This window comes from Hirundo rustica, chromosome 2, assembly GCF_015227805.2.
Source record: "Hirundo rustica isolate bHirRus1 chromosome 2, bHirRus1.pri.v3, whole genome shotgun sequence".
Classification (NCBI taxonomy): domain Eukaryota; kingdom Metazoa; phylum Chordata; class Aves; order Passeriformes; family Hirundinidae; genus Hirundo; species Hirundo rustica.
The window spans coordinates 115,870,400-115,896,990 of record NC_053451.1 but is presented as its reverse complement, the minus strand read 5'-3'; the positions used below and the strand labels follow the sequence as shown (position 1 = coordinate 115,896,990).

The window sequence follows — 26,591 nt, the reverse complement described above, 5'->3', positions numbered from 1 at the left end:
CCCGCGCCCCGGTGAGCTCGGGACTCACCTTCAGCGCTCTCCTGCAGGGCCCGGTGCTCAGGAACCGCGCGATGAGGAAGTAAAGCTCTGTTAAGAGACACGGCAAGAGACACCGGGGATGAGCCGGGGGGCGGCCGTGACCCATCCTTGGGGGGTGAGGGTGCGGGGGGGGGCAGGAAGATGGCGGCACCGGCGGCACCTCCTCACCCCGGCCCGCGGTGTTACCTGATTCAATGAGCGGCAACGACGCGCCGGAGCTGGAAGAGGCCGCAGGCTCGGCCATGGCGGGCTGAGGGCGGCGGGCCCGGCTCGGCACGGCGCTGTCAGCGCCTCCCCTCCCTCCCTTCCTCCCTCCCCTCACGGCCGCCCCCCCGCTCCCCTCAGCGCTCCCTCCCTCCCTCTTCCCCCTCAGCGCAGCCTCGGCGGCGCCGCCGCCATCGCCGCCGCACCACCCGCCACGGAGCCGCCGCTGACGCCTCCGCCGGGAGCGCCCGCGGGGGGGCGGCGCAAAATAGTTCCCGCAGTACCGGGCGCACCGGCGGAACGGCGATGAAGGCGTGTGGCCGCGGGGTGTATACGCACAGGGCGGCGGGGTGGGCGGCGGGGGGAATGGCGGGGAGGGCGGCCGGGGAGGAGAAGGGGAGGAGGAGGATGAGGCGCGGAAGGATCGCGCGAGGAAGGCGGCGGTGACGCGTACCGGGGGCGGGGCGGAGCGCGGCCGGGCGGCGGCGCTGAGGGCGGCGGGGGAGAGCCGGGCGGCTGCGGGGCTGCTGCGATCGCCCCCGGGAACAGCGGTGCTGCCGCCGCTGCCTCGGCCTTCCTAGCCCCGGAGGGCCCTCCCGGGAACCGCGGCGAGGCACCGAGAGCCTGTTCCAGGGGCGATGCGGTGACGGAGCGGACGCCGTATGCCGCCAGGCCAAGGACTTTGCCTCGAGTTCTGGGCCCCTCTCTCCGAGGTGGATATCGAGGGGTTGCAGCTTATCCGGAGAACGGAGCTGGGGAAACGGCTGGAGCCCCAGGAGCGGCTGAGGGAGCTGGGAAAGGGCTGAGCCTGGAGAAGAGGAGGCTCAGGGGGAACCTTGTGGCTCTGCACAAGTCTCTGACAGGAGGGGACAGCCGGGGGGGTCGGGCTGTGCTCCCAGGGAACAGGGACAGGAGCAGAGGGAACGCCCTCAGCCTGGGCCAGGGCAGGCTCAGGTGGGACATGAGGAGGATTTTTTCGCTGAAGGGGTGATCAGACGTTGGAATGTGCTGCCAAGGGAGGTGTTGAAGTCCCCGTTCCTGGAGTTCAAGGGACGACAGGACGTGCTCTAGTCGTTGACGAGGCGCTGATCAAAGATTAGACTCGATGATCTCAGACGTGTTTCCCAAGTGAAATGATTTTGTGATAATGTGATTCAAAGTGCACTGCCCTGTGTAGTGCCCAGTGCGTGTCCCGTGCCAGCAGAGACTGGGGAGCATCAATGCTGTGTCCGTGTTGGAGGTTACCGATAGTCCAGCCTCCTGCTGGGACAGCAGAGCTCCATGGGGGATGCTGGAGGGCATCTCCATCATTTCCCACATCACTCCAGCAGCACTGCTTCCCTGGCATCACTGATCCAAAAACAAAACATTGCCCCCATGCCTGTGCCACCTCGAGCCTGGCTCCTGGAGACAGAATTTTGGGAGCCAGGACATTGACCTGGAGAGAGCCCAGAGGAGGCAGCAGGATGAGCAGAGGCATGGAGCAGCTCTGCTGGGAGGAAAGGCTGGCAGAGCTGGCATTGTTCAGCCTGGCCAGGAGAAGCTTTGGGCTGAGCTGAGGGTGGCCTTGCAGGGCCTGAAGGAGCCCCAGGAAACCTGGAGAGAGACAATTCCCAAGGGCTGCAGGGACAGGACACAGGGCAGGGTGGGCAGACCTGGCACAGCCGTGGCTGCCCCTGGATCCCTGGCAGTGCCCAAGGCCAGGTTGGACACTGGGGCTTGGAGCAGCCTGGGACAGTGGCAGGTGTCCCTGCCATGGCAGGGGTGGCACTGGATGATTTTTGAAGGTCCCTTCCAACCCAAACCCTTCTTTTTTTTCTTTCTCACAGTTGTTTCTCAGCCATGCCCAGCATGAACGCTGGTAAAAACAGCAGTGGCTGTACTTGTGTTACATTTTAAATCCAAGCTCTGCTTTCCCTATTTAGTTTTTCACCTTGAAATGCATTCTTAAAACCTTGAAGTAAGTTATTTTTATATAACATTCCCTAAACCTGATGAACAACTACCAGCAGTATACAAAGACAAAACAGTCTCTTCCAAGAAACAAATTTTGTTCTGCTGTTGCATCAGATTGTGCTCCATTGGATTCAAATCTGCATCAGCTCTCACTCCAGTCTGGTATCACACAGGACAGAGTAATATCAAGAAATTAGAATAAATTAAGCACTGGGTAACAGATGTGAGGGAGATGCTGGAAGTCCACAGGATCACAGCACCAGAGACCCAAAACACATGAAAAACAGATTAATTAAACTAAAATAGACTGTTTAAATTCTGTAAAAGCAGAGATGAGGGGTTATTTTGGGGGATTTACCTGCAAGTTTATTACTTACTTAACTGGTGGGTTGAGCTTGCCAAAACCAGAGGGTAAATAATATCATGGAGCTAGATCATGTTACTGTTAAATTAAAGCAACAAATATGATACCTGGAAGGGGATGTTGGGGGAAGTGAGTGAGAAAAGTGGCATCAGTTTCCAGTCCTGAAATATCCAAGAACTTGAAGCCAAAGCCAGGTGTGCTCTCTGAGGAACACACCTGTGATGGAATGGAACAGGAGCAGGTTGTGACTGACTTCCTATAGAAATGTTAAAGATTGCTTAAGTATTGAGGAGGTAAAAATGGTAAAATTCTTCCTGAAATGAAAGTATTGATGAAGAAAGCAAGTTAGAGGTGAAACTAAAGTGTTTTGGTTTTTTTTTTCAGAAATAACTGCAGCAATTTGAAAAAGGCACTAAAAATGGACAGGAAGCAGGTTCTGGGCTTGCAGGTGTTACTTAAGAGGATAAACAAGTTCTGAGGGAAGAGGGGAAAAAAAACCAGCAGAGAACAAACGTTACCGTTTGATCTTGGTTCCTTCCCAGGACAAGGTGGCAGTTGTCTGGCTGGCATCTGATGCTTACTAATTATTGACTTTTTTTAAAAGCAAACAGCAGCGGCATAAAGCTCTCAGCTTTCAAACTGCAGGTGTAGATTAACACTGCCATTTTCTCCACTCCCCGAAATGCCACCCATCTCTTTAAAAGTACATTTTTATCACTCCAGAGGACACAGTTAAAAATCCAAACCACAGCACTCAGATTGTGAGTTCACAGTCAATGCAGGAGCTACGGAAACAGCCTTTCATAATCAAGGTTTATTTGGCTTTTGTTTGGTGATCACAAACACTATCAATAATTTTACAATTGTTTTTATTCACAGAGCTTTTTTTAATCTAAAAACTAATTGTTTTTTCTTTCTAGCACTATTTCAAATATTTTTCACTCAATCTTTGTAGACAAGCTGTCCTTTAAAACTAAATGTGAATTTCCAGTATCTCAAATATTGACATAACAAGTTCCATCTTCCAAGCAGAAACTTCTACTAAAGACAATATTTAAAGATATAAAATAAAAGTTTCCAATCTTTTGCATCACAGCTACAAAGTTGTTGGGAAAAAAATAAAGCTGACACTACCAAAAATAACTTTGTCACTGATGTACACCACTCAGCAAGAAATCCACCACTAGGGAGCAGTTTTATTAGATAAGCAATTCTACTGATGGTACAACCATAGAGAAAGATAAATAACTAAAATGTTAAGACATTCTCAAGACATTATTATGAATTCCAAAATCTGATCTGTGCTATGCTTCATTTTATAGGATAGAAAACTGTCCCTTGGAGTCTGTGGAATGTGAGGCTTAATCAAGGCCTCAAAGCCCTCTCCTTAATTAACATGTCGTTAATTTCTGGTTTCATAGAAAAAAGACAACCAGTACATGATTTTACCACTTAAAAAAAGCATTTACACTTATCTAAATATGTAAAAAAATGGGTTGAGTTGGGATTCTCTCCTTTTTAAAAACATGTTTTCTAGAACTACTAAAAAACTTGCATTTACAAAATAGTTGATAAAAATATTCCTCTGAATTGTACAAGAAGAAAGGTTTAAGGACCACCAGTTACAGATGTGGGAGCAGGTGTCACTCAGACTTCACTTCTTTCTCTGCAGCTGCATCAGGTGCTGGAGTCTGGAAAGGAAAAAAAAAAAAAAAAACAGAACACTTCAGTGCAGGAAGTTTTTAATGGCTCAGATTAGTTTGGAGTGGTTTTAATGCAAAAAAATACAGAATAACCCCGAGTTGTTCCTCCAGATTTCTCTTGGATCATGACCTGCTAAACCAAGCTGTCACAAAAAGGCTCCCTGAATCCACCAGGATGGATTTCAGGATGTTGATGATTTATTACTAAATACGCATTGCAAAGGATTTTAATTTTAATTGGATTACTGCCTTTATGACAGAAGAAACTTCACCTTTTACACTGCTACAATTACACATGAGGTGTTTAAAAAATATATGAGGTAACACTTTATGCCTTTAAATTTCAGTGCCACACTTAAAATATTCTTCAGATCTTAACCCTGCTTTGATTCTTAGCAAACAATAACATCCAACAGGACAGACTCTGCCTCTTCTAGACTTTGGTATAAAATTACACCTGGAATTTTGGGTGGTGTGACCAAGTCATCATGCATTCCTTGTAAATTTACATAATCTCTGTGAACTAAAGGGACCCCAGATGGGAACGCCGCCAAATTTGGTTCCGCTGCTGAAATATTACAAGCACAAATTAAAAGACTGCAATAATGCCAAAGATTGAGTCAGCAGAAGAGCTCCTAGTTACAGCACAACTTTCTCACACTGCAAGCTTGCAAATGACAAACTGTCACCCCAGAGTAAATCCTCCTGTTCACTGAGGCACCATCCTGCACCTTCCTTGCCCACCAAACCTCATCATCCACCTAAAACCAAAATATCCCACTGAACTCCTGAAAACGAGGGGACATTCACTGTCACAGAAACGTGACACCAGCTCTAGGCCCGTTACCACACTTGATTTCATCCACTTGCCCTGGTAAGAGGCACCGCTTTTCCCTGCAGATCTTGTCCTAGATTTGTAACCGACTTCTGCCTGCATTCCAGGAATATAATACAGAGTGGAGGATGCTGTAAGTGACCTGACCAATGGCTCCAGCAAGTTCAGCCACTGTGGTGCAGCCAGGACTCAGCTGGCACAGTCACTTCTTCAGCAACAACAACTCATTAATTGTTGTACTTTGTCCCTGCACCAAGCTGTCCCTTCTCCCAGCACTGTCTATGTCACTTCAACTTTGCTCAAATCAACCCTGGGTTTTCACTCAAGACTCATTCCAGGCCCAAGAAAAAGAATATTCAATTTGTCAAGAAGCTTTTGTCGCAAAAAACCCAGACTTCTCAGTAACAGCAAACCCAAACCCAGCCCTCCAAACTTCACCTCCTCAGTTTTAGCTTCCCCATTTTCTGCAGGCAGGTTGTCCTTTGTCTGTTCTTGGTTTGTCTCTTCTGTCTGTTTTCCTTTAGGCCCCTTCTTCCCCTTTGACGGAGCTTTCTTGTCCTCAGATTTATCCTACAACAAAATACATTTCCAGTAAGTCAATTTTGTTACAACCTTCCAGGTAAACCTTGAAAATAACAAAAAGCAAGGAAAAACCAAGATGGATTTGCTAAGCTACCAACAACCCTGATCACCCACTTACAAAATATTTCAGAATTACATAATTGCAACACGCTGACTTCTATACTTTGCCAAAATACATTTTTCTTCATTAATATTTACTTAAAAATCCCACTATGTAACTCCATCATGAGCAAGCTTCTCACAACTGGAAAAAATACTGTGAGGAAAGTTTTAAAAACTGACAAAGGTGATGCTTGATGAATCAAAGACATCTTTGACTGCTAACTAATAGCTTGAAACAAAAAATCAGTATCACATATGTCAGTCAACATCAAAGGGCAACAGTAAGTGCAGATGCATCCCAGACACTGCAAAAAGAGAAAGGAAATTACAACTCAGTAGCATTGGAAAGCTTCCCCAAATTCTTTAGGCTTACAGCCCTGAGAGTGGGAACATACTGATACTCAAACCCCCGGAATGAAGGTGGATTCCTGATCAGTAACTGCTCAACAGGATGAATACAATGAAAACATCAGGAAGTCTGCAAAGATTATTAGTATATCTGAAATTAGAGAATCACAGAACAGTTTGGGTTGAGAGGGAACTTAAAGATCATCTCATCCAACCACCACCATCTTCCACTGTCCCAGGCTGCTCCAAGCCCCAGTGTCCAACCTGGCCTTGGGCACTGCCAGGGATCCAGGGGCAGCCACAGCTGCTCTGGGCACCCTGTGCCAGGGCCTCAACAACCTGCCAGGGAACAATTCCTGATTCCCAATCTCCCATCCAGCCCTGCCCTCTGGCACTGGGAAGCCATTGTGACACTATCGCTCCATCCCTTGGAAGTTGTCTCTCTTCATCTTTCTTTTGGACTCCCTTCAGGTACTGGAAGGCCACAATGAGGTCAGCTCAAAGCTCTTAATCAATACATTCACAAAGAAATGTTATGATGACAAAGGAATGCTTAACAACACAAACAGCAGCAACCCAACAGACACAACTCTATTTTTATTACTCCTAAAAAACTAAAGAATTTTTTACACCTTACTTACTTCCACTGTGAAAGCTGTGCTGAAAAACTCGAAGGTCACACAAACACACTTCCTTATACACACACAAACACCTGAAAGCTTGACCACGTGAATGGAAACTCATGTGGTTCTTAAGTGGGTAATAGATTTTTTCCCTGTCCTAACACACCGCTTTAAAACATCAGTAGGTGTATTTTATCCCCTCTTGTATCAGAGATGAAATACAACGCTCTGCACAGAATCATTCAGTTTGGAAAAGTCCTCCAAGATACTGCAGTCCAAGTTTAAGTGAGCACCACCCTATCAACCAGAGCAGAGCAGTCAAACAACATCCAGGCCTATCCTTGGACACCTCCAGGGATGGTGACTTCACCACCTCCCTGGGCAGCTTTTCCAATGCCTGACCAGCCTTTCTGTGAAGAAATTCCTCCTGATGTCCTAACACACAGTTGCCTTGACAGGCAAGTAGTTCCACCCAACACCAAACCACAATGTAACACGCATGGATCCGTGCCCACGCTTCCACGCAATGCCTGGAGCTTAACAAGGATCTACATACACAGTGATGGAATGTACCTGTAAATACTCACAAAAGCACATTAAAACAACATTTCAGCCAAGCGACTGTTCCCACAAGGAATAGAACCATTCCAGCACGGTGCACTGAGGACGGGATGTCCTCAAGCACCGCCTCCTCTCCCTCCCCTCTTCCAATTCACTCTCACCTTTGCCGGTAACTTTTTGGGTTTCGGCTCTGCTTTAGCAGGCGCGGGTTTCTGAGGAGAGAGAACAAGTCAGGCGGGGATCCAGCCCTCGGGAACCCGTCCCGGGCTCGCCCCCCCGCCCATCCCGGCAGGGCCCCGCCGCTCGGCACTTACCGCGGACAGCCGCGCCGATCGCCGCTTGGGCTGCGTGCAGAGAGAGAGAGAAGGGCGTGAGGGGCGGGCGGGCCGGGGGCAGCCCCGCCTGCCCCGCCGCCCTGCCCGCTCCTTACCTCCTCGGGGGCGTCCCCGTCCGCCACCGTCACCTGCAACACACACGGCGCGTCAGCGGGGCGGGCCGGCACCGGCCTCTCGCCGCCCCCCGCCCGCCCCTGCTCCCGGACCGCGAGTCCCTCCGAGCCCCCCCGAGCCTCCCGCACCCGCAGCCCCCCTCCCCGGCCCGCCGAGCCACCCGGCACGAGGGGAAGGCGCCGGCCCCCGGTTATCGCCCGCCTCACCGGAGCCCGCGGCGCGGCCGCTTCCCGCCGAGCCCGGTCCCCGCGCGCCCCCGCCCGTCCCCGCCCGGCGGCTCCGCTCGCTGCCGCACGCCTTCACCTTCCTCTTCGGCATCTCGAAGCTCCGGGCCGCGGCCCCCGCGGCTGCGGCTGCTCCTGCGGCGCGGCTGCTGCGAGCGCTGCTGCGGCTGCCTGCGAGCCACAGCCCGGCTGCGCAGCGGGGCCGCCCCCCCTCCCCATCCCAGCAGCGCCAGCGGCGCCGCAACAGGATCCAGCCGGATCGGCGCGCGCCCCGCCCCGCGCGCGCCGCCGCCCCATTGGCCCGCCCGCCTCACGTGCCGCGCGCGTCCCCGCCTGCCCTCACGGGCCGCTCCGCTCCCGACCCCAGTCCCGGTCCCGGTGCCGGTCCCGGTGCCGGACTCCATGGCGGAGAGCGGCGCCTGGCTGCTGGTGCTCAGCGCCGTGTTCCTCTGCAACGCGCTCAAGATCCTCCTGCCCTCCTGCTCCTCCATCGTGAGTGACGGCACCGCGCCCGCCGGGGACGGGGAGGCGGGAAGGGGGGCGCGGGCCGGGGGATGGCTGGGAGGGAGCCGGCAGGGCGGTGAGGGGGTCCTCTCACCACATGGGGGGAGCGATGCCGGGCCGGGAGGGTTCCCGGTGCCCCTCCCGCGGCCCCGGCTGTGACGGGCAGGGTCTGTTCCTGGTATTGGAGAGGAGAAGCTGGTGCTGGAGATGGTGGAACGCGACCCGTGGCTGGGTGCCTCCCGCAGCCCCGGTTACACCGGGTGCTGAAGTTCTGGGGGATGAGTTACCGGTGTGGTCAGTGATGCTCCTGAGCTTCCAGCCCTTAGGATGGAATCATGGAATGGTTTGGGCTGGAAGGACCCTTAAAGATCATCCACTTCCACCCCCCCCGCCCTGGTCAGGGAATCTCCCACCGGGCCTGGCAGCTCTTGCACTCCTCCAGGGATGGGACACCCGCAGCTTCTCAGTTTTCGGGAGCAGAAAGGACAGCTTTGCTCAGTCTTGCATGTTTTCAACAGATGGACATGCCCATTGTTGAGATGAGAGACCAGTGGATATGGAGATTAAGGAGTTGAGCTATTGTAGGAATAAACCTTAAGTCTCAACCACTAATCAGGTTGCCCCTGTTCTGATCTGAAGCATTCCTGTGGAAGCGTGGATAATGGAATTGAGGACGAATAAACTCTGTGACTGCCAGATAAACTCACAAGTGTACAAAGATGCTGAAATCCCTGTCGCTCTGCTCTACCGTGGAAATAACTTCACTGACACAGAGATCAGAGTGCACTGTTCAACAATAGACAAAAACCCTTTAAAACTTAAATCACCCTCAGCAATTCAGGAAGCTGAACTCAGTGTTACTGGAGAAACAGCCATATGAGGAGAGGCTGAGGGCATTTGGTTCTTTCAGTCTGGAGGAGGCTGAGAGTGGGATCTGCAGCTCCTCCTGAGGGACAGCTCCAATCTCTGCTCGCTGTGACAGGGACAGCACCCAGGGCATGGCTGGAGCCAGGGCAGGCTCAGGCTGGAGATCAGGGAAAGGTTCTTCCCCCAGAGGGTGCTGGCACTGCCCAGGCTCCCCAGGGAATGGGCACGGCCCCGAGGCTGCCAGAGCTCCAGGAGCCTTTGGACAGCGCTGCCAGGGATGCACGGGCTGGTATTGTTGGGGGGTCTGGGCAGGAAGAGGGCTTGGACTCAATTCTTTGTGGGTCCCTTCACAACTCAGGATATTCTAAGATTCTGTGAAGATCTCTGTTCAGCTGTGGTTTGAGACTGAAGATGGTGTTAATGCTCTTGCTGACTGCAGGCCTGAGAGCAGCATCCATGGGGAAAAAAAAATCACGTGTCTTGGTGAAGCTGGAAAGGTTTGCTAAGGAACTGCAAGGATTCTGTGTCCTTTGTGCCTTCATTTCTATGGCAGAGTTCATGAACCGACAAGCAGGTGGTGCCTCAAGAAAAGAAATTAGGAAAGCAAAAGGAAGGGAGAAAAGGTTGGAATGCTTGGCTGCTGGAGCTGGAAAGGGGAATGATCACAGAGTCATTTAGTTTGGAAAAAACCTTCAATATCATTGAGTCCAGCCTGAGGCTGTTTCCTCTCATCTTGTCACTTCTTCTCTTGTTACCCAAGGATTTCCTGCATCTCAACAAAAGGTCCTTTTTATAGGAGGCTCCTGAGCTCATACTTTATACACATTAAAGCAAATCAGTGGAATTCTGGATCAATTATTGATAGTTTTCTTCACTTCTTAGATATCCAGGCTGTTACAGAAAGATGCAGAGCAGGAATCCCAGATGAGAGCTGAGATCCAGACCATGAAGCAGGAACTTGCCACCATCAGTATGATGGATGAGTTTGCCAGATATGCCCGGCTGGAGAGGAAGATTAACAAAATGACTGACAAGCTCAAAACCCACGGTACACTTCCATGTCTGCTCTATTTTCCAAAAGGAAAAATGTTTTCTGTTTCTGAAAAGCATTCTGTCAAGAGTGTTTTCAGTTTTAAGTATTTATCCTTCAAACTTGCCTTCCCCATCTCAGCCATTTTCAGTGTCCTTCCTTCCTTCCTTCCTTCCTTCCTTCCTTCCTTCCTTCCTTCCTTCCTTCCTTCCTTCCTTGCGTCTCCCTTTCCCTTCCCCATTACTTTTTCTCTCTCTCTCTCCTTCTCTACTTTTTTCCTCTTTAAACTATTTGAAGACCTTGCTTGTGTCTTTCCAGGAATTCCCTGGCCTTCACTGTGTAATTATTTATTCTTTCTCAGTGATGCTGATCACTGAATCCTGTTTTGTGTAAGTCAAGAAGGAAACTACAGTGTGATACAAAACTGGCAGTTCATTGCAGAAGGGTGTTTTTAATATATCATTTGGAAAGAGATTTTTAAACATGGTAATGTCCAGTCTTAAACAGTGAAATATTAAAACATTACTAATTTAATGTAATTATAATTCATTATTGTAAGTAATGGAAAGTAATATTTTTTTTCTTTAACAGTGAAAGCACGAACTGCCCAATTAGCCAAAATAAAGTGGGTCATAAATATTGTATTCTACATATTGCAGGTAAGTAAATATTTTCTTATGGATACAACTTAACCCAAATCCTCAGCAGTGTTAGAATTCTCTCCTGGCCCATAACTGGTCACTCAGGGCTCCCCCAGCACAGGGAGGACGTGGAGCTGCTGGAGAGAGCCCAGAGGGGGCAGCAGGATGAGCAGAGGGATGGAGCAGCTCTGCTGGGAGCAAAGGCTGGCAGAGCTGGCATTGTTCAGCCTGGCCAGGAGAAGCTTTGGGCTGAGCTCAGGGTGGCCTTGCAGGGCCTGAAGGAGCCCCAGAAAACCTGGAGAGAGACAATTTCCAAGGAATGGAGGGACAGGACACAGGGAATGGCTTCAATCTGAAGACAGGAAAATTAGATTAGATATTAGGGAGAAATTTTTCTCTGTGAGGGTAGGGATGCACTAGAAAAGGTTTCCAGAGCAGCTGTGGCTGCCCCTGGATCCCTGGCAGTGCCCAAGGCCAGGTTGGACACTGGGGCTTGGAGCAGCCTGGGACAGTGAAAGGTGTCCCTGCCATGGCAGGGGTGGCGCTGGATGAGCTTTAAGGTCCCTTCCAGCCCAAACCATTCCGTGATTCCCAGGACACAGAGCTTGTCAAACAGAAAGAGTTTCTGGAACTGGAAGGGAGATGCTGCTGATAAAATCTGGTAGTTGAAAATGGAAAGATTTTAACTTCCATCTCAGTTCTGTGTTTGTGGTTTTGGCTGGACAAGATTGGAGTTTGTCTTCACTCTTTAATCACTGGGGGGTTTTTTTAATATATGGCCCCAAATCCAGGAAAGTTCTGCTACATCTAAATATAATTCTGCCTTTGGAAACAAAATACACTTCTGCTGAGGATGCAAATCTCCACCTACAGCTGCCACACATTTCCCCATGGTGCCTCATCAGATTGTCTGTGTAGTTCTGATGTGATGCCAAAGAATTTTCTAAGGAGAATTTGCTAACGAGGATGGCAGTGGTCAGCCTGAAGATTTCCTTAGGGGACTCTTGAAGTGAGTTGCATTCCTTGTAGGCAAAAATTCAGGCTAAAAAGGGTCATCAGAATTTTGAGAGACACTGTGACTGTGTTTGATTCTGCTGGATTGGTAGGAGGGTCTTGGAAGAAAACAAATTCCCACTGCCTGATAACCTCCTGATACTGTGTATAAATTTATGATCATACCGAAGCAAAAGATATTTTGAAGAAGATAAAATAACAAACAATTCCCTTTCATTAGAATTAATTATTTGCTGTTTCCAGATAGCACTGGGGATGTACTTTGATGTGTGTTATTATCCAAACTAATAAAAATTCCCATTCCAGGCTGCCCTGATGATCTCTCTGATCTGGAAGTACTACTCTGAGCCTGTCACGGTGCTTCCCAGCAAATGGTTGGCTCCCCTGGAGCGCCTGGTGGCCTTCCCTACAGGGGTGGCAGGTGAGGAAAAGGACATTCCCAAACCCCAAAGCATCCATGGATTAACAGCAGCTGCTTCTCTGACTCCCAGAGCACAGGGTTCAAATATTTGAGCAGCTCTTCCGTGTGTGCTCAGTTCCGGTTTCTTGAACTGATCACGGAATTTTCTTTTTATTTCCATCCAAACAGAGCATTGCCCTTATCTATATTGGATAGATCCTAGGGAAGATTGCGTTTAGAAAATCAGAAAATCACCCCAAAAGGGAGCTTTCTTCACAGGAGTGCTAAGAATAGTTAAAAAACAACTGATTTCAATTTCAGAGGAAATACACTTACTACCTCTCTCAAGTCCTGAGGTTTTAGGTTCAAGCAGAGCATTCTGTGACTTGCCAGGCCTTAAATTCGTGATATTTTTCTCTTGGGTCCATAGCAGATGGTTTTAGCTGTGGGGTGCACTCACCACACTTTAGCTCATGTTTGTGTATTTGGTGTTCTTTTCCCAAGGCAATCCAGATTTTTTTGGGACCAGCATTGATTTATCTCCCATCTCTTGTATCTCCCTTTAGTATATAAAGAGTTTTGTTCCTGTTGGCCTCATGCATTGAGTTTCATTTTTTACACTTCCAAGGTTGTTTTCAGCTGTTCCTCAGGGTTATTGATCCAACAACTTCAATCGTGGTTTCTCCCTCTTTTCCAGGAGGTGTGGGAATTACCTGCTGGCTCGTGGTCTGCAATAAAGTTGTAGCTATCATGCTGCACCCCTTCAGCTGAAGGAATCCCAGCAATCCATGGACTCCTCAATTTCATTTACATTATCACTCTTTTAAATTAATTTTAAAAACCCAAAAGGGATGGTTATCTTTCGTGAGACAATCCTTGTTAATCCCATTTGGATATCAGTCACTCCTTTGGATTTCTCTTCCCAGAGTTTGTCTTTCAGTTTGGAAAGGACGGCACTGCTGGTTATAAAACCTCGTTTTGGGTTTATTCCTGGCAGAACCGTAAGGTTTTGTCATGGTCTGTTGTCACCAACGTGTAGAACTGTTGGATTTGTGGTTTTAAATTGGAAATGTGCTGGCTTGAGGAATTAATTTGGGAGCTTGGCTGTTTCCTTGCTGTAAAACGTGGTGGCTTCACCCCGAGGTGGGATCGTGTTGAGCGGTGCAGAGGGAGGTTGGTTGCTTGGCTTGGGGCACAGAGGAGTTTCCTTGTGATTTTTTACCCTAAAATTGGAATATTTTTGAGCTCTCCTAAAACAATAGATGTGTTGAATCAAGATTTTATCTCTTAAGAGGTTTCTTCAGCTGCCAAGCACAGGCTCCCGTCCATGAAGCAGAAGACCGTGCTGTTCCTGCAGAGGGGATGCTGATTTAGCTTCCCACTCTGGAATTCCCAGAGGAATGATCTGTTCTGCTATTTTTTTTCCTCCCTGCAGGAAGGAAAGGGGCCAGAACCCCTCCAAAATTGGCACTGCCTTTAAAACCCAGTTCAAAAAGTTGGGTAATGTTGCGTGTGTATATATGGATTAAATATTTTTGTTTGGTTGTTTGTTTTATGTTAATTTAAAAATTGGGATTTTATATTAGGAGTTGCATTTAGCCAACATGAAAAATAAATATCAAGGAAAAAAAAAATGTTGTGGTTGAGTCTTATGTATAATTGTGTTGTTATTAAGGAAATAAAGCTTTTACACCCATCTTAGGTTTTCTCATGTCTTTTTTAATGTTAACTAGTTTTCGTAAACAACCTACAAAAACCACAAACAAACCCAAAATGGCAAAACCAACCCCAAACTCACCAAAATCCAAGCCAAAACACCCCCTGTGTTTGTGCATAAGGAAATACCATTTGAATCAACCGGACTAATATATTTTTAAATTATTTTTCTAAACCTTTGAAACATTGCTGCAAGCAGGTTCCGCTCTGAATGTCTTTGTCATCTTTAAAAGCTTTTGTAATGTAATTTTTGACATTTTTTAAGACGCTATTCCTTTAAAAATTAACAAAATGTCCCTAATTTTTCCAAACTTCACATGCATTTAGCAAGTATCTAATGAATTACTGTGAGGAACAAAACACAATCCTCCTCCCCATGCTTACATAACCTTAAACAAGGATTTTTAGAGGCTTTTTGGGGACTGGCTATGCCTGACTTCTCCAAAACAATGCTTTCCTCTTGCACATTCATCTCTGGATGTCAGCTGGGGAAGTTACCAGGCAAACTGCTTTGATAAGTTCCAACAGTGGGGAAGAATGAGGCTTTAGAGGATTCTAATGCTCGTGAAAACAATGTAGGAGCAAATTATTTTTATTATCTGTGAATACTGGAAGCTGTTTGGGGAGTGAAGGAAGTAAAAAAGTGTTTTCTTTTATTGCATTGTTGGTCCTCACCCAGCAGTGAACCTTATGAAAGCAGCATGGAGCTGACAACCACCCAGCTTCCAAATTCCAGCTCCTTGGGAATGCAAAACCCCCGGAGATTCCTAAACAAGGACTTACCTGGTAACAGGTAAAAATGATAAGGAATTCTCAATACAGCACATTTTTGTGGGTATACACCGAGCACAGAATGTTTTTTTTGTGACAACTGATTGGATTGTTTTGGAAAAAAAATCATGGAAAGCAATTGCCAGTGCTTGGAAGATTTCATAAACACTTCATGAAAGTAAAACATTTGTTTTTTAACAATCTGAACGTTAAAACTTTCTAAAGGTAAGCCGATGTGCTTAACTCTCAGAAATAATTGTGTATTCTCAGGAGCTGGCTTTAATGAGGAGAGATGGACCCTGGCATGGATTTTGGGATTTGCCTTGCACCCCTCGCTTTCCTGCCTTCCCCCTCGTGCAGCTGGAACTCGAGGGGTTCTCTCCTTGCAGACAGCCCTCCCCAAAGAGCTCCTGCCTCAGGTGTTCCTCCCACTCCAGAGGTGCCGTCCTGCCCAAAAGAAGGTTCATAAACCCCGAAGGAAATTTTCCCCCTGGGCACGGCAGTGTTACTGCAGCTCTGCCTCTGGCTGCTCAGGCTGCCTGCTTTGCATGTGGCACCTGAAGCGTGGAGCCCCTGATGCAAATTCTCGGCATCCCTTGAGGAGATGGATTTTCTTTTCAGCCTAGTGGGGTCTTTGCTTGGAGCAGCACCTTCACTCCTGGCTTTCTTCTTTTGCTGCTCATGTGGTTTTTTCTCTTCTCTTTCAACTTTTCCCACTGCCTCTCCCTCTTGATTGTTCTGATTGTTCTCTTTTACTCCGTCACCTTGAGGATTTTGTTCAGATTTCGTCAGACTTTTCAACTCCTCTTCAAAAACCTCTGTCTGTTTTTCCATTTCTTGAATGAATTCTGGGAAATTGCATTCTTCCATCAGTAGTTTGGCCCCTGAAATATTGTGGGGTTTAAGAACATGAAGAGTTATGAAGTTTTAAAAAGAGCAGGTATCACATCCTTATTTCACTGCTTCAGTTCTTATTGATGGTATTTCAAATATCATCTATAATGAATACAACGGCATGGGGCAAGATTTAAACAACATAATTCTGCCACTGAATCCAGGTTAATATCTTTGTTTTTTTACTTTTTTCATGGTGTTGATTTTAGTTAAATGGATTTACCTGCCATTATGTACAGTGATGGCTAAATACAGTGCCAGAAAAGTCATGTACAACGCAACAGAGAAACCTGGTGAGATTTGAACTCTTAATTGGCACTTTCTGGCTTTTAAGTAGAACTTAGAGATATGCAGGATTTCCTTTCCCTTAATTCACAACAGAGTTCCTTGTGTGGAGCAGAATATGCAGCAACTCTCTCACCTGGAAATGAGAGGGCTCCACTTTTCAGGAGGAGAAGGAACCTGTGTACAGAAATGTCATTTATCTGTGCAGGGGGTGACTTGTAATGGGTCCTGTGCCCTGCAGAGACCCACAGAATACCCCCAAAATGAGACAATAATCCAAGCTTAGAGGAGAAATAAGAAATTGCAAAAACTAAAAAAAGCCAAGTAAGGCTTCAACAAAAGTCTACTATCAATGAGAGAAACTCAGATTTCACAGATTTTTCAGGGGGAGCATTGTAAGACCTGTGTTTCCTGTCAGTTTTAGAAGGGCATTTTAAAGACTTTGGTATTCTGGGGGGCTCTGCAAAGGCTGCAGGCTGAAAAGGCAGAGTACAAACCTCAGGAGTTAACACATCCCAGGTACAGGGATGTGACCTGGCATCACCTGTTCCTCCTGGGTAAATGTGTGAGCTGGAGGTCTCCTGCCATTTGTCACATGTTTGGAATGGTAGCACTCAGCCCTTTTCTTCTCCTAAAAGCCTCAAAGGAAATAACAGGATAGTTTCTAGAAAGAAAAATGTGACTGAGGGAACAGCAGTCGCCTTTTCTTTCCTCTGTTCTATAGAATTTCTGCAGAATAAAGACGTAACTTTTCCATGAGAACACAGTGGCTGAGATTTACGTAAAATCTCTTTCCAGGGATCACTGTCATGAGGAGCTGCTCCCAGCCCTCACAGTCCTTTTCCTTTTCCAGCCATGGAAATCTGCTCACATCAGTGATGAAGATTCCCAGCTATCACTTTGAGATCAGTGTTTGTTTAGTGTGGATTAACAAGTGTTAATTATCCTGCTACAAACAGAACCCTGAATTTTTACCACCCTGACCAAGAAGTGCTTTGAGAAGAATGGCAGGGTGGAGATGCCACATCCTGCTCTGCTCTCAGTGCAGCACCACCAGCAGCTGTATTTTCCAACGCAGACGATTCTGTGATTTCAGTGACACTTTCATTCACCATTTGGAACCTGTTCCTGTCAGCCAGGTACCAGTGAAGGGCTGTCAGAACCACATAAATTTCCAGGACTTCTGGTAATTTGCGAAGAACAGGTGAATTTCTGAGAGAAACATTAAACCTACCTCTGTGTGTCCTGTTAGAAGTTTCTGGCACTGGTACTTTCTTGGTTGCCTGCTTTTCTTTTCTATCCTGGGCATCTGAGCGCACCTCCTTTGCTTTACCTTCTCCACACTTCTCTCCTCTTTTCCCCTACCATTGGCAATTAAAGGTAAAATTAACGAGGGAATGCTTGTTTAGTGACTTTTAAAAGAGCACAATCTGTGCAATACTTATTTAAAAGATTAGTAATTTCTATTGCTGTTACATTCTCATTTTGCTTGACAGGATTATTTCTGTACTGTAATCACACCCCTGCAAAATCCACACCCAAGATGATGGATCAGGCTATCCAGGCATATTACTGCAACTTAGGGAGTGAGATACAATTTAGCTGAGAGTTTAAACAGGGGATTGGATTTGGATCCAGATCTTTCCCACCTTTTTTAGCCGGATTGGATTTTTTTCTGTTTCCTGGTGCTGAGGCAGCAGCAGCTCTCTAAAACTCTCTTTATCTACTTGTACTGATCTGTCTACTCTCAGACCTGTTGAATAGGACAAGCATTAGCAATGCAGTAATTTCTGGAATTAAAGTATTGATAAAAACAAAAGATATCTCTGACAACTGACAATATTGACACGTAACCAAGAATTTAAACTTTTTTTTTTTTTCAAAATGTGTATCTTAACGCCCTTTAAAAAAAGAAATAAGTTGTTCTGCTGAATCTATAAATGCTGAAACTGGACACAAACCTGGATTTCTGAGCCTTTTCATCTGTACATCAGCATCCTAAACATACTTATATATATAAATAAATATAAAATTATACAACTAAGTCCTGTTCAGACAGAACATGTAAAGTCAGACAAGTGTGTCTATGCCCCAGAGGCCACATGGGCTTAAGTTTTGGTTTCATTCTAGAGTAAGTTTGAGAGGTCTGCTATGAAGCCTCAGAGTTCAATTTCTTAAATTTGAATCTTTATGGAACCCAGCTCATGGGAAATGCTTAACACTGTTTGAAATATCAGTGGTCTTTGGAAGAGATTCCAAGGGAGTGACTGAATGAGATGTTCAGAGAAATAATGGATATGAGATGGAGAAGATCAGTATATTGTTCCTTTTCTCTATTTTTTGGGGGAATAATTTTGACACCAGTACAGCAGCTGGGAAAATTGCTCCGCTCTGCCACCAGAGCAGCAAAACCCGGATCTTACCCACATCCACATCCACATCCACATCCACACCCACACCCACACTCACATCCACATCCACACACACACACACATCCACATCCACACCCACATCCACACTCACATCTACATCCACATCCACATCCACACACACACACACATCCACATCCACATCCACACTCACATCCACATCCACACTCACATCTACAATCCACATCCACATCCACACACACACACACATCCACATCCACATCCACACTCACATCCACATCCACACTCACATCCACATCCACATCCACATCCACACTCACATCCACATCCACACTCACATCTACATCCACATCCACATCCACACACACACACACATCCACATCCACATCCACATCCACATCCACATCCACATCCACATCCACATCCACACCCACACCCACACCCACATCCACATCCACATCCACACCCACAATCCACACTCACATCCACATCCACATCCACATCCACATCCACACCCACACTCACATCTACATCCACATCCACATCCACATCCACATCCACACTCACATCCACATCCACACCCACATCCACACTCACATCCACATCCACATCCACATCCACACCCACACTCACATCTACATCCACATCCACATCCACATCCACATCCACATCCACATCCACATCCACATCCACACCCACACTCACATCCACATCCCACATCCACACTCACATCCACATCCACATCCACATCCACATCCACATCCACATCCACATCCACATCCACATCCACATCCACATCCACATCCACATCCACATCCACATCCACACTCACATCCACATCCACATCCACATCCACATCCACACCCACATCCACACCCACATCCACATCCACATCCACCCTTATTCCCGGTTTCGAGCTCAGAAATCCAAGGATAAAACCCGTAAAAACGGTGCCCTCCCGGTGCTGGCAGCTGGGCGGTGGCTGGAGGGATGCTGCTGAGCAGCCTGGAATGACTCGGATGGTGCGGGAGGATTTGCTCTCCCGGGTTGTTCTCCCGGTGGCTCCAGGAGCTTTTCCAGGCGGGATTAGCGGGGCGCTCCCCGGGATCGGGACTAGGGGGCGCTGCCCCGCCAGGTGAGCCGCTGTCACCTGCCCGAGCTCCGGAGCTCCTGCGATCCCCGGCTCCATCCCATAAATCCATCGCGGTGACCCGCACGGGGCTTTCGGACCGGCCAAGGAAACCTCCCTCCAGCCATTTATCGGAGCCGTTTCAAATAAAAAAAACAAAGCCAGCTGCAAATTTCTTGGGAACGTCGACTAGGAAATAATGACCTGCGAAAGCAACACTTTAGAAATCCGCTAAAGGAAAATTCAAGCCAAGAGTGAAAAGGAGAACAAGTTGTCAGCAATTCCAGCTCTGGGTTTCCAAATCCATTAACTGGCAGAGAGTGAAAGCTTTTTCTGAAAATTCCAGAGGATCGGGCAAATTTGCTTGGAAGCTTTTCATTACAAAATATCATGTCTCTCTGTCTCCAACTAAGCTCCTTTATCTTGCTTAAAGGAAAGAATTTAAACAACAATAGTGGTTTAAGTACCATAATTGAAAAGCAATATTCAATTTCTATTGAATACAAGGCCATGTGTGAGTAAAACAAAATAATAAAAAAAAGGTAGTTATGCGGTGTAACTAAAACAGGAATTTAGAGTTTCATAAACCACGAGTCTGACTTGGGATGAGAACCAGGAATATGTGTTCTTCTTAATTTTCCACCTTGAGTTACCAATCTTTTCCCTGTGGTTCACTGGTGGTTGAGACAGAGTTAATGGGTTTGCAGAGACAATGAAGGGGAAAGAAATAAGCGACCGAGTGTGATAAGATTTTGTACTGCTGCCATGGTTGGAGGAATTCTGTGGGGGGCATTTCCAGCAGGCAGGTTTGCTAAGTGCTCTTTGCTACCCACGTGAAGGAAATCCTGATTTCTGCTTCACTTTAGGAGCAGCAATATCTGCTCAGTGCTTTCAAGAAGTGCTTCAGCCAGGGAAGTCCATGTTCAGATCATTCCATCCTAAATTCTGGGTGCAGTGGAAGCAAACTGGGGCATCTCAAACTCTGCTGGTTGGGTTTAATCAGCCGAACCCCACTCCAGGCAGCTGCCCTTGGAATGTTGGGTAGCCAAGACTGGAATAGATGTTTCTTCCCAGCATCCATGAACACCCACGTGAAAGAAATATTCTTTGCTAAAGAGCTCTTTCTTCCTTGGTGGAACTTAATTTATATTGTTCTTCTCCATCATTCAAGCCTTTAAACTTCCTTTTCACCTTTTCAGCCCAAACAAAAGCACTAGTTTGGCATTTAAATTGGAATAAACCTCCCAGTTCTAAAACAGTGGAGGTGTCATTAACTAACAACAACAAAAAAGAAGATGATTACAGACATACTTTGGTCATTAGGAACCCAATCACTTCTGTCCCTCAGGGCTTTCGGCATCCGATTTGCATAAATATTCTTTATGTAAAGTTGCCGATCCTTTTCCTAAGAAGAAATAAACACTATTAAGCTTCTAATATGCATTAAAAATTACTTCTTACCTGCTTAATTTTCCCATGCTGGATGAAAGCCATCAGGGATTTCACCCTTTGTCATTTACATTTTGCAGACATAGGTGTTTTTTGTTTTTTTTTTTTTTTTGCCTTTACTTCCTATTTTTTGATGACTTTTTAAAAATTCATTTACTCAGTGCCCTGTCCTATGTTCACAACCTGTTGCTCTGGTGGTGACATGAGCTCCAGAGGCACATTTTGACATTTAATTATCGAGATTCCTCTTTCCTTAACCAAGTCTTCCTTCAGCACAGAAGACAGATCTCAGTAACACTCTCACCACTCCAGTTTTCAGCGGGAAAAAAGAGGAGCTTCATTTATTTGGGAAAATTACAAGTTATCCTGGAAGTGGAATGGCCTGAAATAAGACTGGTGACTAAAATGATGAATTTGTAAGGATAAACTCTGTTCTGGCACAGAAATAAGGTTGATAAGCGTGTCTGGGCTTCTTTGTGGTAAATCAGTAGAAGATTTTGTGGATCTAAATAGAAAATTCAGAATCGTGGACACACAGAAATCTGTGTGGAAAAAAAGATGAAACTGAACCATCTTAGAGAAGTGTTAAGGTGAGAACTGTACTTTGGAATAATTTACATTTTGGGACAGTTTTATATTAGTGTTCCTGAGATTATAATTGTTCCCATCTCCCAGATCTGCTGGTCCAGGAGGAGATCAGGCTCTGACAGGGAAAAAGCCAAGTACAAGGAGGAAACTTCTGCACCTGCTACACAGGGAAGAGGGATAAACCACACCTCTGTGCAGATATCCCACCCTCCATGAATCCTCAGGAATTGCCTGTCCTGCCCTTCACAATGTCTGGGAAAACTCCCCTTAACAACATCTTCCAGAGATATTTGATTCCATTTAGGAAGAGAGAGCTCCCCAATGGGAGCTTTGACACAGAAATATATGAATAAGTGTATTTTAACTGTGTTACAAACAATTATGAAAAAGCCACGAGGGATTCCAGGTTTTTTGGAATGTGTGATGGTTTTCTTCATTACAACTCATGTGACATCCCATCCTGGCAGTTTTGGCTTTAAATCCTTTAAGTTTTCCTGTATGTTTGATTTATAAGCATTACAAAAAGTGCAGACCTGGACCTATTTATCCTCAAACCATTTATCTAAAAACCAAACTGGAATTTGAGCAAGCTCTTGGAACATTTCCACGAGCCTTTTTGTTGAACTCTGGGTTTGCAGGTTGTAATATTTGGCTCATTTTGACTTGTTTCTGTGAGGGAGCTCATTTAAACTGGCAAAATGGTAACACATTGGTGTGAGTTTTGGTTCAATTTCTGATGCAATTATCTCAGTTTCAAGTCATTACTGAACTACTTCTAACAAATACACCCCACAATGATGCCAGAATTTCACATTTCTGGCTTTTTTAGTAGATTTATGGACTCAAGCAGGAAACCAAATTCCATCAGTAAATACTGTAAAAGAAACAAAAGGAACAGGTAACGTTAAATACTTGAATTTTCCTGTAGAGACAGAAACATGGATAAAATCTGGAATACCTTAATTTTTTGGTGAACGATGCTAATTTCCACTAGCAGGTCTTTTGTGATCATCGTGGCTTCCAGGAGTTTTTTACTCTCACTTGCCAGCTGACGGCTAAAGATGCTGTTGTTCAGCTTCAGCTGCATTTCCAGACTCTGAAAAAAGTGACAGGTTTTACCACAAGGATGTCCTCGTTTGGAAAACTTCAGTTCTTGACACATTTAAAATGTAAGTGTGCTAACATAAGGAAATGTAAGCTCATAAATATCTATAATAACAGTTATTAACTTCTAATTGTAGTAATATAAATAATATGATAAATTATATTGTAAACAATGTGTGAAACGGTACTGAAGCATCTGAAAAATTAATTTCAAGGTAAGTAAAGAAATGGTTTAAAACCTATTTTTTCTGAACCAAAGGAAAATTTTTGGCATTCAGTCACAAAAATAAGACCGTGCATTGCCTTTCTGATAGATTAATTGATACAACCACCTTTGAGAAGTGTTAAGGCTTTCTACTCACAGAGACCTATGAACTGTGGCAGAGTAAGGAGGCTTAGTGTAAATGAAAATTTGGTGATTTATTGGGTACTTTATCTTCAGAACCCAGGGCCAAGCTCTGAAATTCCAGTTTCTAAAAGTAACAGGTGGACACCCAACCCTGTGTGCTTTTCATAGCTGCTCACTCCTGGAAACAGAAAGTTTTTAAAAGAGGGTCTGAATATAGCTGTTCATTATTTACAGTTTCTCTTAAGATTTCCTGGCTCTTTATTTAATTCTATGCATGATAGATCCCACAGGAAACAGAAACAAATTCCTGGAGGACTATGGAAATTTCTCTCTTCCAGTTTTGTACTAAAAATTGTGTTTTTATCTGGTTTTGTGCCAGGGTCAGTGAGAGTAAAGAAACGTGAGATATTTAAAGGAGACAAATAATCTTGTCTTGAATTTCCTTACGCTCAGGAGAGCACTGGATTTAACAGCATCCAGTGTTACGGGATTGTATCAGAATCATTCATGTGATAAGAAGTAGCCAAAATTTTTCCACTACTCCTGCACTGAAATCTCTCCTGCTCCACGATCCTTGTGATTCCCTCCTAGTTTAGGATATTCTATGACCCTACATTCCACAAATACAATCATTTGCAGGCATTACCTGTATCCTCTCGTCCTTTGCTTCCAGTGTTTCGTTAAGGACCAACAACCTGCGATTAAGTTCCTCCCTCTCTGCCAGAGCTTTGTCTTCTGACAGCACAACCAAAGTCTTCAGATCGCCCTTCGTCCTCCTCAGCTCCGCTTCAACTCTTTTGAGCTCCCTGGCTGTGTTCTTCTCGGCCTCCTGGGACATTTTCAGGAGCTTTTTGAGATTTCTCATCTCGTCCTGATGCTCTGCCAGCAGCCCCTGCAGATGGCTCTCTGAGCTGTCGTACCTGTCGATGGCCCTGGAGTGCCGGCGGTTCAGATCTTTCAGAGCAGCGTTCTCCAAGCTCGAGGCCTCAATTTTCCTTTGCAAGTCGAACATTTCGTTCTTCAGCTCTTTGATTTTGTGGAGCCTGGCGGAGGAGATTCGCTGGGCCGTGGCGTTTTTGTCCTGGTAAACCACCCCGCTCTGCAGGGTTAAAAAGGACGAGTTCAAATAGGGGTTCTTTGCCGCTGGCCATTTCTTCCCTCCTGCATTGAGTAAAGTGGCATTAAGAGACAAGACAAGAGAAATTATTGGAGACAAATCAATCGCTGCCTGCCTTTTCTCCTCACATAAACTCCTACTACTAATTAACTACTACTCCTAAATTGCTCATCCAACTTCAGAATTGTGGTTTCTTCACAGAATGCCCCAAAACTGATGTTCAGTGGGCAGCCTGGTCTAGGGAAGGTTCCCTGCCCATGGCAGCGGTCAGAACAAGATGATCTTTAAGATCTCTTCCAACACAAACCATTCTAGGATTGTGTGATTCAAATAATCCACAGATAAATGCATTAAATATTTTATATCTCTGCATCTTTCTGTGGCTGCAGTGGACCACAGCTAGCAGCCAATGGAAATAAATGGAAACATATCATTGGAAATCAATTTTCAATGCATGGAAATCAGTTTTCTTCCTGTCAGTCGTGCACTTCACTAACGTAGCCACAATCTGATGAACCAAATTCAACCCACCAGAATCTATACTTTGAATAGGTGCATGATTTAAAAAAAAAACCCCAAAACTAAAACCAAAAACAAAACAAACAAAAAAAAAGCCCAACAAAACCCAACAGAGTAATTTACAGGTCTGCCAGGACTCAAAACCCAACATGCTCCCAACAGCACATGGTTAAAATCCCTGCAGCTGGGATTTCTAATCAGTTTTTGTACAGCTTTCCAGTCAGCTGTGAATTAAAGTACATTTTAAAATAAATATTAAATACTCATTGCAGTTGTCTGTGTGGTTTCTAAACAGCAATTGAAAAAATATATTAATGGGCTACTTCTCAGTGTGTTGCTGGCATTTGCCTCTCCTTAAGGCCAGGATTCTGGATGAATTGTTCTCCTTTTCTTTTCCTGAAGCAGGATTAGAATTTAAAAATAGTCAAGACTCTAAATCTGAGGGTGTTCCCCCTTTTCAGGCGCATTTTCCAGTTCTCTACAGCTCTCATAGCATTTCAGACAGTACTTTGCTAAAAAGTTTATTGTAATTTATAGATCACCTCCTGTTTTATGGATAAAACAGGCGAGTTCCTGACTTAAACCACACCAGAATAAAAGGACAGATCCTTCCAGGAATTTCTGTTGGATCCAATATTTTATGTAACACAATTCCACTGCAGGAAAACTGCAATATGATCGCAAATATTGTCACACAAGTATTTGCAAAATTATATTATCTTATTATTTTATTTTGCCAGAATGGACTGAGAGGATGGAAAAAAAAAGGGCAAATACCTTTCTGCAAAAACTGTCAGAAGTACTGTAAAATGTATTTCATTTTCAGTAGCCATGGACAAGCAAAAATAAACACTTTATCCAAATGATATATAACATTTAAAATAATGATTTTTTGCCAACTAGATGTTAAAAATTATTTTTTTTGGTCTGCTACTTTCATGCCAGTATAGCTTTCTGACAGCAGCATAAAATAACAGAGATTATAACAGAGACAATCAGTTGTTCTCGGTTTTTTTGGATTGATTTCCATCTTGTAGCTTTGGTAAATCAAGATGAAATTTTGAAGCTCAGCAGGAAAAGGATTGCTGGTTTTCCACTCATTTTTGTGGTGTCCTGGTAGGATTTAAGAAAGGATGGGTGTAGATAGGAATAGATGCAGACATGGAGAGATTCTCACTGCTAACAGTGGCATAAATTCCATGTACATTTGCATATTTGTTCTTTATGCTCATTCCATTAGGCACAAATTCATTTCACAGCATACACCATGACCCAGCTGGCCACAAAATTGCTGTTTTCTGGTCAAAACTGACACTTTTGTCCATTACTTCTACCCACTTTCCTTAGGAAAGGCTTTTTCAAACTCACCAGGTGATGCATGGTCAGAAACCAAAATGTGTCCTGGGGTTAAAGCTGAGGAATGAAGATTGTCAAGAGGCTCCCACATCCCAGGTGATTCTCCCTGGATCACTGAGTATTGTGGGATAACACAGTAGGAAATCTCTCTCTCTCTCTTCCCTGCCCTTATTGGTGTTTGAAACAGAATTTATTACATTCTTTCACTGAAAAACTGTTGTCCCTGTCTTGCTAAATATTGGGGAATTAAAAAAAAAAAAAAGGGAACAATAATATTTCTCAAGAGAGTGTCATTCTACCAGAAAATAAATTTACCTTTTTTATCAACTTGGCCATAGAGAGACTGTCCAAATTTCTTTTTATCCTTTCTCATCCTGTCCTTTTTCTGCGTTTCCTTCTCTTCAGTTCCCGGTGTTTCCAAAGGTTTTCCTCCTCTGACTCTTTCAGGGTCAGCCACTGACAGAGCTCTTGGAATCAT

General features: G+C 45.4%; 4 protein-coding genes across 4 annotated transcripts in view; 1 reads left to right on the top strand and 3 right to left on the bottom strand.

The window, feature by feature from the left end:
* Window positions 1-332, bottom strand: part of BRWD1 (bromodomain and WD repeat domain containing 1) — a 42,811-nt gene extending 42,479 nt beyond the window's left edge. The window contains exons 1-2 of the mRNA XM_040054967.2: window positions 226-332; window positions 29-87 (exon numbers count right to left, since the gene is read on the bottom strand). Coding sequence (XP_039910901.1) covers window positions 29-87; window positions 226-283 — 117 coding nt within the window. The 5' untranslated portion in view covers window positions 284-332. The remainder of the gene's footprint in view (window positions 1-28; window positions 88-225) is intronic.
* A 3,028-nt stretch (window positions 333-3,360) lies between these two features.
* On the bottom strand, window positions 3,361-8,201 carry HMGN1 (high mobility group nucleosome binding domain 1). Its single transcript, XM_040057057.2, has 6 exons — window positions 8,070-8,201; window positions 7,748-7,780; window positions 7,632-7,661; window positions 7,479-7,529; window positions 5,540-5,671; window positions 3,361-4,254 (listed from the first exon to the last, which is right to left on the bottom strand). Exons 1-6 carry the CDS (start codon window positions 8,082-8,084, stop codon window positions 4,207-4,209), a joined length of 309 nt encoding a protein of 102 aa, XP_039912991.1. The 5' UTR covers window positions 8,085-8,201; the 3' UTR covers window positions 3,361-4,206.
* A 120-nt stretch (window positions 8,202-8,321) lies between these two features.
* On the top strand, window positions 8,322-14,143 carry GET1 (guided entry of tail-anchored proteins factor 1). Its single transcript, XM_040055887.2, has 5 exons — window positions 8,322-8,482; window positions 10,244-10,409; window positions 10,983-11,050; window positions 12,353-12,467; window positions 13,144-14,143. The coding sequence occupies exons 1-5, from the start codon at window positions 8,393-8,395 to the stop codon at window positions 13,215-13,217; spliced, it is 513 nt and encodes a 170-aa protein (XP_039911821.1). The 5' UTR covers window positions 8,322-8,392; the 3' UTR covers window positions 13,218-14,143.
* A 1,069-nt stretch (window positions 14,144-15,212) lies between these two features.
* Window positions 15,213-26,591, bottom strand: LCA5L (lebercilin LCA5 like). Its single transcript, XM_040055884.1, has 7 exons — window positions 26,429-26,591; window positions 23,768-24,282; window positions 22,627-22,764; window positions 20,943-21,036; window positions 17,762-17,865; window positions 17,347-17,473; window positions 15,213-15,817 (listed from the first exon to the last, which is right to left on the bottom strand). Exons 1-7 carry the CDS (start codon window positions 26,589-26,591, stop codon window positions 15,213-15,215), a joined length of 1,746 nt encoding a protein of 581 aa, XP_039911818.1.

Excerpts from the sequence above, each read along its gene's own strand:
- HMGN1 (XM_040057057.2), bottom strand. Across the intron at positions 7,662-7,747 it reads ACGGGGACGCCCCCGAGGAG|CCCAAGCGGCGATCGGCGCG; the intron begins GTAAGGAGCGGG and ends CTCTGCACGCAG. Across the intron at positions 4,255-5,539 it reads GGGAAGCTAAAACTGAGGAG|ACTCCAGCACCTGATGCAGC; the intron begins GTGAAGTTTGGA and ends TTTCCTTTCCAG.
- GET1 (XM_040055887.2), top strand. The coding sequence starts at position 8,393 with ATGGCGGAGAGCGGCGCCTGGCTGCTGGTGCTCAGCGCCGTGTTCCTC. Across the intron at positions 10,410-10,982 it reads TGACAAGCTCAAAACCCACG|TGAAAGCACGAACTGCCCAA; the intron begins GTACACTTCCAT and ends TTTCTTTAACAG. Across the intron at positions 12,468-13,143 it reads CTTCCCTACAGGGGTGGCAG|GAGGTGTGGGAATTACCTGC; the intron begins GTGAGGAAAAGG and ends CCTCTTTTCCAG.
- LCA5L (XM_040055884.1), bottom strand. The coding sequence starts at position 26,591 with ATGATTCCAAGAGCTCTGTCAGTGGCTGACCCTGAAAGAGTCAGAGGA. Across the intron at positions 17,474-17,761 it reads ATCCAATCCGGCTAAAAAAG|GGGAAAAGAGGAGAGAAGTG; the intron begins GTGGGAAAGATC and ends TGCCAATGGTAG. Across the intron at positions 15,818-17,346 it reads TTCTAACAGGACACACAGAG|GGGCCAAACTACTGATGGAA; the intron begins GTAGGTTTAATG and ends ACAATATTTCAG.